We start from the raw sequence: 13,131 nt of genomic DNA on the forward strand, positions 1-13,131 counted from the left end.
GTCTGATGAAGAACTTTGTCAAGGCCATTGACAAAACACAAGCAGCTTTCAAGTACCTCCGTGGAAAATTTCCAAGCTTAAGTGAAGCTAAGATAAAGGAAGGTGTCTTTGTTGGTCCTCAGATTCGTGAACTTCTTCGAGATGATGCATTTGACCATGCACTGCGTGGCAAGGAAAAGACGGCATGGAAAGCCTTCCAGTTAGTGGCAATAAATTTTCTCGGAAACAAGGCAGACAACTACAGGTTGTTGGTGGAAAACCTCCTCAAGGCATACAAAAGCCTTGGTTGCAACATGTCACTAAAGATACATTTTTTGCACTCTCATCTAGATTTTTTTCCACCGAACTGCGGAGCAGTGAGCGACGAGCACGGCGAGCGATTTCACCAGGACATTGCAACAATGGAGAAACGCTATCAGGGCAAATGGAGCCCATCAATGCTTGCAGACTATTGCTGGACAGTGACAAGAGATGCTCCATTTAATGAATACAAGAGACAAGCCAAGAAGCACCAAGTAGACACTGAATAGGACTAAACTATGTACATAATAGTTTTTTGCCTTTTGTTTCATAATAAATTTTATTTATATAACCCTTTTGCTGATTTTTAAAGTGTTACATAAACAGGACAGGTGAAATATTATCATGTAAAGCAACCATAAACACATGAAAAGACCTAGGTTTACAATTTACGATTAAAACTCTACTATCTACACAATATACATAGACATCAAATGTAAAAACTTAAATATCTTAGAAACAGTAGCCAATCAGTTGTTTTAATTGTCATATTTGAATTCAGCACATCAAAATACATAATAAATAGCACATTTTATCTCTGAAGCAGACGACTTCTCAAAAATTGTAGACAAGTGTTGTAAGTAATGAAGTCAGAAAGCAGAAGAGATTACTGCAGCCTAAGTGAGAGATGGACAAGCAACAGAAAAGGTTTTAAGCAGTAAGACTGGAGAGCAAAGACCAGATTTAGAGAGGTATGAAAAAGAACTGGTCAGAAAAGTTTAAATGAAAAAAAAATTCCCAACAAAATATAGGGAAATTTTTATCAGCTAAAATTTTTCACGATTTCCCCCCCAATGTTTCAATGAGCTCTATGGATGTTTGGAAAATTCTGTCAAACATCTGTACATTTCCCAACATTATGATTTTTTTTTCAGAAGAAGTGACAGTATTTGCTGAGAGCCTGGATGGAGGGAAGAGTCAAATATGACACTAAAGTTACAAGCTTGGTTGACAGGGAGGGTAGCAGAATTACTGACAGCAACTGAGTAGGCAGAAAGAAGAAAGGGAAGGAAGAAAGATGAGGAATTAACATTTCTATCCAGTTCTAGACAACAAAAAGATGCTTAGACATTTGGTTACTATTTATTCAATACTCAAAGTATATTCACCAAAAAAATCCTAGTACACCTGTCCAATACTTTTAATATTGATATTTGATATACATGCCTGGTTTGTTAAATGTGTAATCAGAGATTTCACTCAATTTAATACAGTCGCTAGAAATGACATGTCATGGAAGGGGCATATGGAAAGGGGAGCAAGCAGGGGCATGCCCACCCCCCAATCAGCATGGGCACAGAACTCCTCCGGGGCCAGGAGAACGAGCTCCATCGGCCCCAGGGCAAACCAGCTCCTCCAGCCACGGGGGTGGGAGGGAAGCTTCTCCAGCCATGTGGGGCACAGAAAGTGCCCCTCCAAAAAGTGGCCAAATTTTTATTCCTGTGCATGCTCCTGCAACGTAAAGATGCTCACTCTGTAATAGGGTAACGGTGTTAAATAGGGATGACTATATTACTGTATCATGTTTCTCTAAAAGCAAAAGCTCACCGTTGTAATGATTATTGTTTTGTTTCTGATATTTATATGGGCATGGATCTGTAAACCTGTAAAGTTCCTATAGAAATAAACAGTTGAAAAATTCGGTCAAGATTTAGTTAGCAGTAGTCCATCCAGGAGGAGATGTCAGACAGATAAACAGAGATGCAATATTAAAGAGAGAGAAGAGGTCAGAGGAAGGGAAAGCTTGGTAGTTGCAGGAGAGAGGCTGTAGCGTAAGTCACAAGAGTGGATGAGGTACCAGGGATAAGATGAAAGTGGAAAGAGGAGGACGAAGCTCTGCAGGATCTCAACAGAGAGGAAATAGAGAAAGCTGTTCCCAGGGAGTATAGATCTCTAATGGCGAACAGATCATATACATTGCTTGTTTCAATGGGGGGGGAGGGATAGCTCAGTGGTTTGAGCATTGGCCTGCTAAACCTAGGGTTGTGAGTTCAGTCCTTGAGGGGGGCCACTTAGGCATCTGGGGCAAAATCAGTACTTGGTCCTGCTAATGAAGGCAGGGGGCTGGACTCAATGACCTTTCAGGGTCCTTCCAGCTCTATGAGATAAATAAAATATATGGAGATATACCTATTTAAGAAGGTAGAGCCTCAGACAGATACATTGAAGGATGATTAGAGAGGTAGAAAGAGAATCAGGAAAGCCTAGAGTGACATAGGTAGGGGAGAAAACCAATGGGGAAGGAGTCACCAGGTGGGATGAGAACAGAAATGAAGTCCTTAGATGTGGACAGTAGTAAGCCATCAATTACGTTAGTAAGAACATTTTGAGTGGAGTGTGTGGCAACCATGGAAACCAAGGAGATCGAAGAGAGAATTAACAGGGAGAGGAAGGTGAGGCAGCACAAACAAATAGCTCAAGGAGCTGATGAGAGCAAAAGAGGAAGATTGAGATGGAGACATTGGGGGCGGGGTGTGTCAAAGGATGGTTTTCTTTATAACAGATGTTACTTATGAGCAGTTCGTGATTAAAACCAGAACAATCTGTTGCTGTACAGGAACACTGCTATGTCCTACAGCAGTTCTCACTCCTTTCCTCTCTTACATTTCAGTTTAGCAAGAATAAAAGTCACTATGAATTTTAAATGCAATTCTAATTGTGCTTATAAATGGTAGCTTCAAAAGTATGCATGTTACAATAAACACAAATTAGAGGTAAATTAAACCTTAATTATATCTAGCAAGTTTTATGTCCTAATTAAAAACAGTATTCCAACAATAAAAATGACTTACCGCCTGAATTAGCTCTGCCACAATTGTCTAATCTCCCTAAACATTCTTTGTGCGCCCCAGCTCCACACTTAGAACATAAATAGCCTTGATAAAATGTTCCTCTGTAAAGTGAAATTAGATAGTGATACATTAAGTGATAAAAAGCTGCATATATGAAATAATTAGCATAAAGAAAAATTTAAAAAATACTGCAGATGGCAGTAGAAGTCATTTGCTGTGCTGCACAATGATTGTACCTAAAAGCTTGAGGAAGAGTGGCAACAGATCATGGGTAACATGGAACTCCAGTCTCCCTTTCAGAACTTCAAGCCATTTAGAGCCAGATAGTTCCCCTGGTTTACTGGTGGAATAACACACTTCATATCAATTGGGCACAAAATGGGGTTTGGCATGGTACATGCCAAAATTGTACCAAGTATAAATACCACAGTGTCCCTATACTATCACTGATCCACACTCCATTTGATTTCAATAGGAATGTATAATGAACATGCATACTAGGACAGGATTCATTTTGGAGGGATTGTTTTTTCAGGATAGAAGATTTTATTACCTATATTATTGACTATAAACTGCTTCCATTAAAAAGAAAAGTATAAGGAAAGACGTTGATGAATGTTAAGAGCCGCTGAGCACACCTCGGAGAGCCCTGCGCTCTCCCCTGGAGGAAGGGTATGCCTACACTGCAATTAGACACCCGCAGCCGGCCTGTGCCAGCTGACTTGCACTCAGAGGGCTTGAGCAAAGAAGGTATTTAACTGCTCTGGAAGCCTCCCACTTTGCAGGGTCATAGAGCCTAGGCTCCAGCCCGAGCCTGAATATTTACACCACAATTAAACAGCCCCTTAGCCCAAGCCCCATGAGCCCATGTCACCTGGCATGGAGCCAACAGTGGGTTTTTAATTGCAGTATAGATAGAGTTGCCACCTAATTGCTGGTAACCAGACCCCTCCCCCCCCCGAGGCATGGCCCCTGCCCCACCTCTTTCCCCAAGGCCGTGCCCCCATCATTCATTCCTCTCTCCCCCTCCCCCTGTTGCTCACTGGATTGTCTCCCCCCCCCCATCTGGGCTCCCTCTGCTCCGGGGCTGGGAGGGGAGCTGCTGCAGCCTGACAAGGAGCCTGTATGCAGGTGGGAGGCCGCCCCGGTTGAGCCGAAGGTTAATAACCTGGCGCTTCCCCCGACTCCACAGTAACTGGACTTTTGGTGTCCAATCAGTACACTTGACCGGAGACGGCCAGGTCCCCTTTTCGACTGGACTTTCTGGTCAAAAACTGGGCACCTTCCAACTCTAAATGGCACCCACACACAGATGCCAAAAACCGGACTGTCCAGGTAAAACCTGGATGGCTGGCAACCCTAAGTATAGACATACCCTAACTCTCATAAATTATAAGTTCAGTTTTGAAGCCCTTTGAATTTCAAGTGGGGTTTAGATTCAAGCCTACCCATGGCTTTTATTCCAAGTCTGACCCACTAGGGAAGTAAGGAGTTCATTGGTACATGCTTCGACCACCATTCCAGGAGGACATACTTCCATGCTGATGATACTCGTTAAAAAAATAATGTATTAAATCAATTTGTGGCTGACGTCCTTGGGGGGAGAATTGTTTGTCCCCTTCTCTGTGTTTTACCCGCATTATGCCAGTGTGTTATAGCAGTCTTGGATGATGACCCACTATATGTTGTTCAATTTAAGAACACTTTCACTGCAGATTTGACAAAACAGAAAGAAGGTACCAATATGAAATTTCTAAAGATAGCTAAAGCACTTGACCTAAGGTTTAAGAATCTTTAGTGCCTTCCAAAATCTGCGATGGATGAGGTGTGGAACATGCTGTCACAAGTCTTAAAATAGCAACACTCTGATGCATAAACTACAGAACCCAAACCACCAAAAGAGAAAATCAACCTTCTGTTGGTGGCATCTAACTCAGATGATGAAAATGAATGTGTGTCCATCCGCACTGCTTTGGATCATTATCGAGCAAAACCCATCATCAGCATGTAAGATCTCATTTTATATTGTTTTATTTCTGTTATCTTTTTACAGTTCATATATTTGTAATAAAAAATAAGAATATTAAGTGAGCACTGTACACTTTGTATTCTGTGTTGTAATTAAAATCAATACATTTGAAAGTGTAGAAAACATCCAAAAAATATTTAAAGAAATGGCATGCTATTATTGTTGAACAGTGTGATTAAAACTGCAATTAATCGCCACTATTTTTTTAATCTTGTAATATATTGTGATTAATGTTTTAATCATTTGACAGCCCTATTAACAACTTATATAAAGCTGAAGAGCTGGAATCAGGAAATAGAAGAGGAAAGAGTGGTGCTAAGATGCTTGGTAGTGATGGGTCACAATGTTGCAGGCCTTTCTGCTCTCATTTTGAGGTCTGGTAAAACTTTTCAATACCAAAAAAAAAACCCACATAGGTTAGGTTTCTTTTACAGATAGTCTATCTTGAACAGTTCTCTCACCATGCATGTCATTTCCATACTCTTTTTTCCCAGCAAGGTACTTGAATTAAATTAAAGTCAATACTTTACACTATAAGACTTACCTCAGAAGCATTTGACAGACTTTGCAGGATGTGACACGAGTGAAGGTGTGCATTTTGAACTCATGAAAATTTGTATCTGCATTGTCCGGTCTTATGTTGGATCTAGAGAAAAGTAAATTACATTATTTGATAATACGCTTTTAATTAAAGAAATTTGGGAATACGGTGCACCAAATCTAAACAGGAAATCTGAATCCACACACTGTGAGCCTTATTTTTGCATTGATATTTCTTTAAGAGACACAGTCTGTGCCACAGACCATGAAACAAAATATTTTATTATCCAAGCCTGTTCCCAAAAGACGTACAATATAAGCCATTTCTTAGAGACCATAGTAACTGGGAAAATAGCCACGCATATCAGAACAACCATAGTCTGTTTTTTCCTTTCTATTCTGAGGACCACTTCATATGACAAGGATCATCTCGTGGACCTGCCTCTCCTTCCAATTCTCCACTGCTTGGGTCTCAAAATGTTTCGTTCTGTGGATCATCAGCAAAGACCATGTAGCACAGACTGAGAACCACCGCATTAGAAAATCTGAGCAGCATATGCTGGACAGAGTTGAGTCACAGTTATCCAACAACAAATTAGGAGACTAAAGCTATTTCAAAAGTAATTATAGAATATTTACTGTTCTTTTAGCTAGTGTTCTTTGAATGAGTTTCCGAATGCCTACAGATTCTCTATACATTAATTTAGCCAATAAAATGGAAGACCTCTAGTTATGCTGCTATAATATCAGCTTGCTTGTGGGAAACATGTACCTACAGAACTAATACATCTATAAACACAGGTGGACTATTTGTTGTGATCATATGATAGTTTATCTTCCCCACTGTTTCTCTTTAAGCAGTACTAGCTTAGAGAAATTGCATTAATCATTTTGTTGCATTGTTACCTTGAGGTTTTTTGTAAAAAAAAAAACGGTTAGTCACTTTCTCGTAACTGTTGTTCTTCGAGATGTGTTGTTCGTGTCCATTCCAACCAGGTGTGCGCGCTCCACGTGCACTCCAGCCAGAAGACTTTTCCCTTAGCAGCGTAGGAAGGGTCGGCCTGGGCGCCCCTGGAGTGGCTCTTTCATGGTGCCCAATATAGGGCCCTGCCAACCCTCCACCCCCTCAGTTCCTTCTTGCCGGCTATTCCGACAGAGGGGTAGGAGGGTGGGTATTGGAATGGACATGAACAACACATCTTGAAGAACAACAGTTACGAGAAAGTGAGTAACTGTTTTTTCTTCTTCGAGTGATTGTTCATGTCCATTCCAACCAGGTGACTCACAAGCCAAAGCTTAGGAGGTGGGGTCAGAGTCATGCACTGATTGGAGTGTGTCCAAAAGCCGCATGGTCTCTGGCCTGTTGTGTAATTGCATAGTGTGTCGTGAATGTATATATCAAGGACCACGTGGCCACCCTGCAGGTTTCCTGGGTGGGGACTTGTGCCAGGAACACCGCCGAGGAGGCCTGGGCCCTAGTAGAGTGGGCGGTAATCGGCGGGGCAGGCATCCTCATAACACTCCCGAATGCAGGATGTGATCCACGACAAGATGCGTTGAGAAGAGACAGGGAGACCTTTCATTCCGCCAGGGCCACAAAGAGTTGGATGGACTTCCGGAATGGCTTAGTCCTCTCTACGTAGAAGGCTAGGGCCCTACGTACATCCAGTGACTGCAGCCTGTGCTCCCTATCGGAGAAGTGTGGCTTGGGATAAAACACTGGGAGGAAGATGTCCTGGCCCATGTGAAACTGGGAGACAACCTTAGGGAGAAAGGCCGGGTGAGGTCTGAGTTGGACCTTGTCCTTATGAAAAACTATATAAGGGGGCTCGGACGTTAGAGCCCAGAGCTCCGATACCCATCAAGCCAAGGTAATTGCCACGAGGAACGCGACCTTGTACGAGAGATAGAGCAGGTCACCAGTGGTTCAGATGGAGGGCCCGTAAGTCTGGAGAGGCCTAGTTTAGGGTCCCAGGCCATGACAGGCTGATGCGTCTGCGGGGAGAGCCTGTCTAGGCCCTTGAGGAAATGACTGACTAGAGGGTTTGCGAAGACCGAGAAGCCATCTGTGCCTGGATGGAAGGCAGAGATGGCGACTAAGTGGACCCTTATTGATGACAGGGACAGGTCTTGTTGTTTTAGGTGAAGGAGGTAGTCCAGTATGAACGGTTTGGGGGCGAGCAACGGCGACTGACTGCGTTGCTCCACCCAGAGGGAGAACCTTTTCCTCTTAGCAAGGTACATTGCCCTGGTGGAGGGCTTTCTACTACCAAGGAGGACTTGTCTGACTTGATCCGAGCATGACAACTCCACGATGTTTAGCCATGGAGCATCCAGGCCGTGAGGTGGAGCAACTCTAGATTCGGGTGCCAGAGTCAGCCATGGTTCTGCGTGATCAGATCTGGGACCAGCGGTAAAGTGAGCAGTGTTGCTACAGACGTTCCCAGGAGCGACGTGAACCTGTGCTGGCGCAGCCACGCCAGCGCTATCAGTATGACTCGGGCCTGGTCCCTGCAGATCTTGAGGAGCACCTTGTGGAGCAGCGGAATTGCTGGAAAAGCATAGAGCCGGCAGCCCCCCCCACGGGAGGAGGAAGGCATCTGCGATGGACCCTGGACTGTGACTCATGAGGGAGCAGAATAGCTGAAATTTCCTGTTGCCGCGAGTAGCAAACAGGTCTATCTAGGGAGAGCCCCAGAGATGGACGATTGAACTCACCACGTCTGGCCGGAGGGACCACTTGTGGACGTGGAAGGTCTGGCTGAGATTGTCCACCAGCTCGTTCTGCACTCCTGGGAGGTATGACGCCTGCAGGTGGATCGAGTGCTCTACGCAGAAGTCCCACAGCGCAAGGGCTTCCCGGCATAGGGGAGAGGAGCGTGCACTCCCCGTTTGTTGATATAGAACATCGCTGAGGTGTTGTCCGTGAGGACTGAGACGCATCTGCCTGCTATGTGGATTTTGAAAGCGTGGCATGCCAGTTGTACCGCTCTCAGCTCTCTGACATTGATGTGCAGAGCGAGGTCTGCTTGAGACCAGAGGCCTTGAGCCCTGAGGTCCCCTAGATGAGCTCCCCAGCCCAGATCCAAGGTGTCTGTCACCAATGAGAGAGAGGACTGAGGGCTGGCAAAGGGCACTCCCGCACAAACCACTTGTGGGTCGAGCCACCATAGGAGGGAGTCCAGCACCGGGCAGGGCAGGGTTATGATGCTGTCCAGAGTGTCTCGGGCTGGCCGATACACCAACGCCAGCCAAGACTGGACTGGGCACAGTCTGAGCCTGGCGTGCTGTACCACGTAGATGCACGCAGCCATGTGTCCCAGCAGCTTTAGGCAATTCCTTGCTGTGGTCGTGGGGAACTGTCTGAGGCCCCGTATGATGTCCCCTAGTGAGCGAAACCTGGCTTCCAGGAGGTATGCCCTGGCTTGAGTCAAGTCTAAGACTGAGCCTATAAACTCTATCCTCTGCACCGGGGACAGAGTAGATTTGGTCTCGTTTAGGAGGAGACCTAATTTGAGGAAGGTCCTTCTTATGAATTCGACCTGACCCTCCACTTGGGCTCTTGAACGACCCTCGATCGTCAAGATAAGGAAAAACCTGTACCTGGCGCTTGCGCAGGAATGCTGCAACGACTGCCATGCACTTTGTGAATACTCGGGGAGCTGCCGACAGTCTGAACGGGAGGACGTCAAACTGATAGTGGCTGCTGCTCACCATGAATCTGAGGTAGTGTCTGTGAAGTGGGACTATTGCGATGTGAAAATACGCGTCCTTCAAGTCGAGGACAGCGTACCAGTCACCCAGATCCAGTGAGGGGATAATGGAGGTTAGTGAGACCATGTGGAACTTGAGTTTCTTTACAAACTTGTTGAGCTGCCGCAGGTCCAAGATGGGTCTGAGGCCCCCCTTGGCCTTCGGTATTAGGAAATACTGGGAGTAAAACCCCTTCCCCCTTAGCTCATGAGGAACCTCCTCCACTGCCCGCACTTAGAGGAGGGACTGCACTTCTTGAATTAGAAGTTGCTCGTGAGAAGCGGGATGGGGAAGGGGGTTGGAGGGGCGGCAGGGCACAGAATTGGATGGAATATCCCCTCTCTACCGTGCGGAGAACCCAACGGTTTGAAGTAATTCAGGACCAGGCATGGTAGAAAGGGGATAGACAGGACGACAAGGTAAGAGGGGAAGGATCCAGAGTCCGTACTGGTGAGCCGTCCTCGACCGCACCTTCAAAAGGGTGGTGTAGGCCCGGGCAGAGGCTTGGGCTGGCCAGAGTTTTGCCCAGAGGAGGAATGTTGACTCTTCTTACCACTCCCGTTTCCCCTACGCGGAGCGTCCTGGCGGTTCTGCGGCTGCTAAGACCGAGGGGCAGGCTGAGGCATAAAATGCCTGCGCTGGGTAGCTGGCGTGTGGAGCCCCAGTGAGCGCAGGGTAGCCCTAGAGTCCTTCAAACTGTGAAGTCTCTTATCTGTTTTTTCAGAGAAAAGGGAGGATCCCTCAAAGGGGAGGTCCTGTATGGTCTGCTGGACCTCGTGGGGCAGTCCAGAGACCTGTAGCCAGGAGCAAGAGGCTGCATCCGCCGCATCCAGAGCCGCTTGCAGAGAGGCCTGGGAAACCAAGTTCCCCTCCTCCACAAGTGCGGAGAACTTCACCCGAGAGTCCTGAGGCAGGAGCTCCACAAACTTAGCCATTGCTGAGCAGGTGTTATGTCCGTAGCGGCTTACAATGGCCTGCTGGTTGGCTATGAGGAGCTGCAGGCCCCCGGTCAAATAGACCTTTCGGCCAAATAGGTCCAGCTTCTTGACGTCCCTGTTTTTAGGGGTGGAGCCTTGGAACCCCTGGCGCTCTCTCTGATTGGCTGCATCAACCACCAAAGAGTCTGGGGGAGGGTAGGTATATAGGTGTTCGTACCCCTTAGACAGTACGAAGAAGCGCCGCTTGGTTTTCTTGGCCATAGGGGCCAGAGAAGTGGGGGTCTGCCACAGATTTTTGGATGTGTCAACTAATGTTTTTATCAATGGCAGAGCAACCCTGGATGGGCCGGAGGGAGCCAGGATGTCCACAACAGGGTCCAAATCCTCCTCCACCTCCTCGGCCTGTATCCCCAGGCTTTGAGCGGCCCGTCTCAATAGCTGCTGGAGAACACAGTTGTCCTCGAGAGCCGTGGCTGTCGATGTCACTGAGACCACTTCATCCGGCGAGGATGAGGATGAGAGAACGGGTAGCAGGCCCTGTTCGCTACCCTCGGCCCCTCTGAGGTCCCTCAGCATACAGTACTCAAGCTGCGATGCTGGTGCTGATGGGGGATTTGGCACCACGGCTAGTGCCGGGGCCGACAAATCCAGCGGTGCTGAGCCCAACGGTGCCGGCGGGCTCAAAGTGGGAGCCCCTGGTGGTGCCGTTGTCTGGAGAGACGGTGCCGGAGCTGGCTGTGCCAGCGGTGCCGCTCCCTCGGACGACGGTGCCACTGGCGGCAGTGCCTGCACTGTCTTTGGCACAAAAGATGCTGAAGACACCAATGCAGTCCTGGATCGCAGACCACGGACTTGGCCCTGGCTCTGATGGTAAGCCCAGGGTGTCCAGAAGAGCCTTGAGCAGACCGCTGCCACTGTTGCTGCCACGGTGCCGGGTATGGCTGGTGACTCCGTTGAGACCTGGACCTCCTGCTCCGTGATCTGCTGGAGTGATAAGAGTCCACCTCTGACTTCGAGGTCTACGAGTAGGAGGACCATGGAGGAGCAGTACCCTGGGTCACTGACGAGTGGTGCCGCGAAGCCAGGGAACGGTGTGGCCCTTCTGTCTGCGCGGGCGGTGCCTGGGGTGCTGGTGATGGAGACCAGTGGGCCATCATGGCAGGCTTGCCCCTGGAGTGGAACGGGGGGCGCGCGGTCACCAGCAACTTGTCCCTCCTCTGTGGGGAGGATGGCACCGGGAGGCGCATCAGGTCTTTGGCTGTCTTGAACGCCTCCAGTGTCGACGGTAGCTGTATGTTCCCTTGGTGGTCTGGGGACCGAGGAGGTTTCGGACTCAACTGGACCCTGGCCGGGGCAGGAGTCGATGAGACCCTGGGCAGAAGCGAGGAAGGGGTGGTCCGTCCTGATACACTCGTGAACGCCACAGACCCCTTAGGTTTCGAGAGGGGTGATCGACCTCTCACCAGCCTCTTCTTCTTTACCAGCACCGGGGATGGACAGCGGTTCTGTGCTGAGGCCGACTTCTTACGGTCCGAGCCGTGGCGATGCCGGGGGGGCCTTAGAGTCCTTAGTCGGGGCCGTTTCGCGTGCCGTTGGTGCCGGAGCGCTGCGCACCGATGAGGACGTGGTCGGTGCCGGTTCAGTGGGTCCCGGGTCAGAGTGTGGCCTCAATGCCGCCTCCATCAACAGAAGTTTTAGCCTCAGTTACCGGTCTTTGAGGGTTAGGGATGGAAACCCTTGCAGATACAGCACTTCTCCTTCTGGGGACTCTCACCAAGGCACCGCAAGCAAGAAAAGTGAGGATCACTCTTGGGCATAAACTTGCCACAGGCCTTGCAGAGCTTAAACCCTGGAGACCCGGGCATACCTCAGGAGGGGAAACGTTGGGGGGCGGGGGCCAAACCAACTAACTATAACTATAAGGAACAACTATTAACTAACTGAGAAACTATATACACAATATGCTATCAGACACTGCTAGAGCGCTTACTGCAGGAGCGAGCGAAGTTCCAGCTAACCGTCACCGGCGGTAAGAAGGAACTGAGGGGGTGGAGGGTCGGCAGGGCCCTATATTGGGCGCCATGAAGGTCGACCATACGGACGCTGCTAAGGGAAAAATCTTCTGGCTGTCCTGCACGTGGCACACACACACCTGGTTGGAATGGACATGAACAGTCACTCGAAGAAGAACATTATTTAGCATTTCGTTCAGTTTTTCTTCTTCTGTAACTCTTTCCATTTCAAGGAGTTTGTTTGCACTGTGTATTTTTCTCCACTACAGGGTTTTGTTTTTTGTTTTGTCTTTGTTGCTGCCGCATTAGTATTTTTATTCCTTTTTATGTTCTATATAAAGCTCACAAGCATTTTTAAAAAATCACATTTAGATTAATATAATGCTAAAAGAACAAGATCATTGATATGCTAAGAACATACTTTGTTTCTAGATAACCTTTGTGTAAATCTATACCCGTGGATAAGGGAAAATGAAATTAACCCTTACTAAAATGTTTTATTAACAAAACCAATTACTTATCACACTGAGGTCTTTAGGATTATGTATGTCTCTGGTGCTTTGTTTGCTAAACTAATACAAGAATTAGAATTGGGGGGAAAATCAAGTAAAGGAAGGGGAGAAAATTTAAGAATTTGAAACACCTAAGGAAGTACCCAAGGTGTTATCAGAGACATAACTGGCTGGTAAAGCTGGAGGTACTGATAAGATGAAATTTCACTTTTTCTATATTATAAGCAATTCCCAGAATAAGATATTTTCTAGCAA

The 13,131-nt window shown here is 47.3% G+C and overlaps 1 protein-coding gene across 2 annotated transcripts in view; it reads right to left on the reverse strand.

Moving 5' to 3' along the window:
- The window catches only part of VAV3 (vav guanine nucleotide exchange factor 3), a 238,636-nt gene that overhangs the window by 84,889 nt on the left and 140,616 nt on the right, over window positions 1–13,131 (reverse strand). For both annotated transcript variants that reach the window (XM_065410115.1, XM_065410114.1), the window contains exons 16-17: window positions 5,666–5,767; window positions 3,093–3,193 (exon numbers count right to left, since the gene is read on the reverse strand). In XM_065410115.1, coding sequence (XP_065266187.1) covers window positions 3,093–3,193; window positions 5,666–5,767 — 203 coding nt within the window. The remainder of the gene's footprint in view (window positions 1–3,092; window positions 3,194–5,665; window positions 5,768–13,131) is intronic.

The sequence above is a fragment of the Emys orbicularis genome, chromosome 8 (assembly GCF_028017835.1).
Source record: "Emys orbicularis isolate rEmyOrb1 chromosome 8, rEmyOrb1.hap1, whole genome shotgun sequence".
Classification (NCBI taxonomy): Eukaryota; Metazoa; Chordata; order Testudines; family Emydidae; genus Emys; species Emys orbicularis.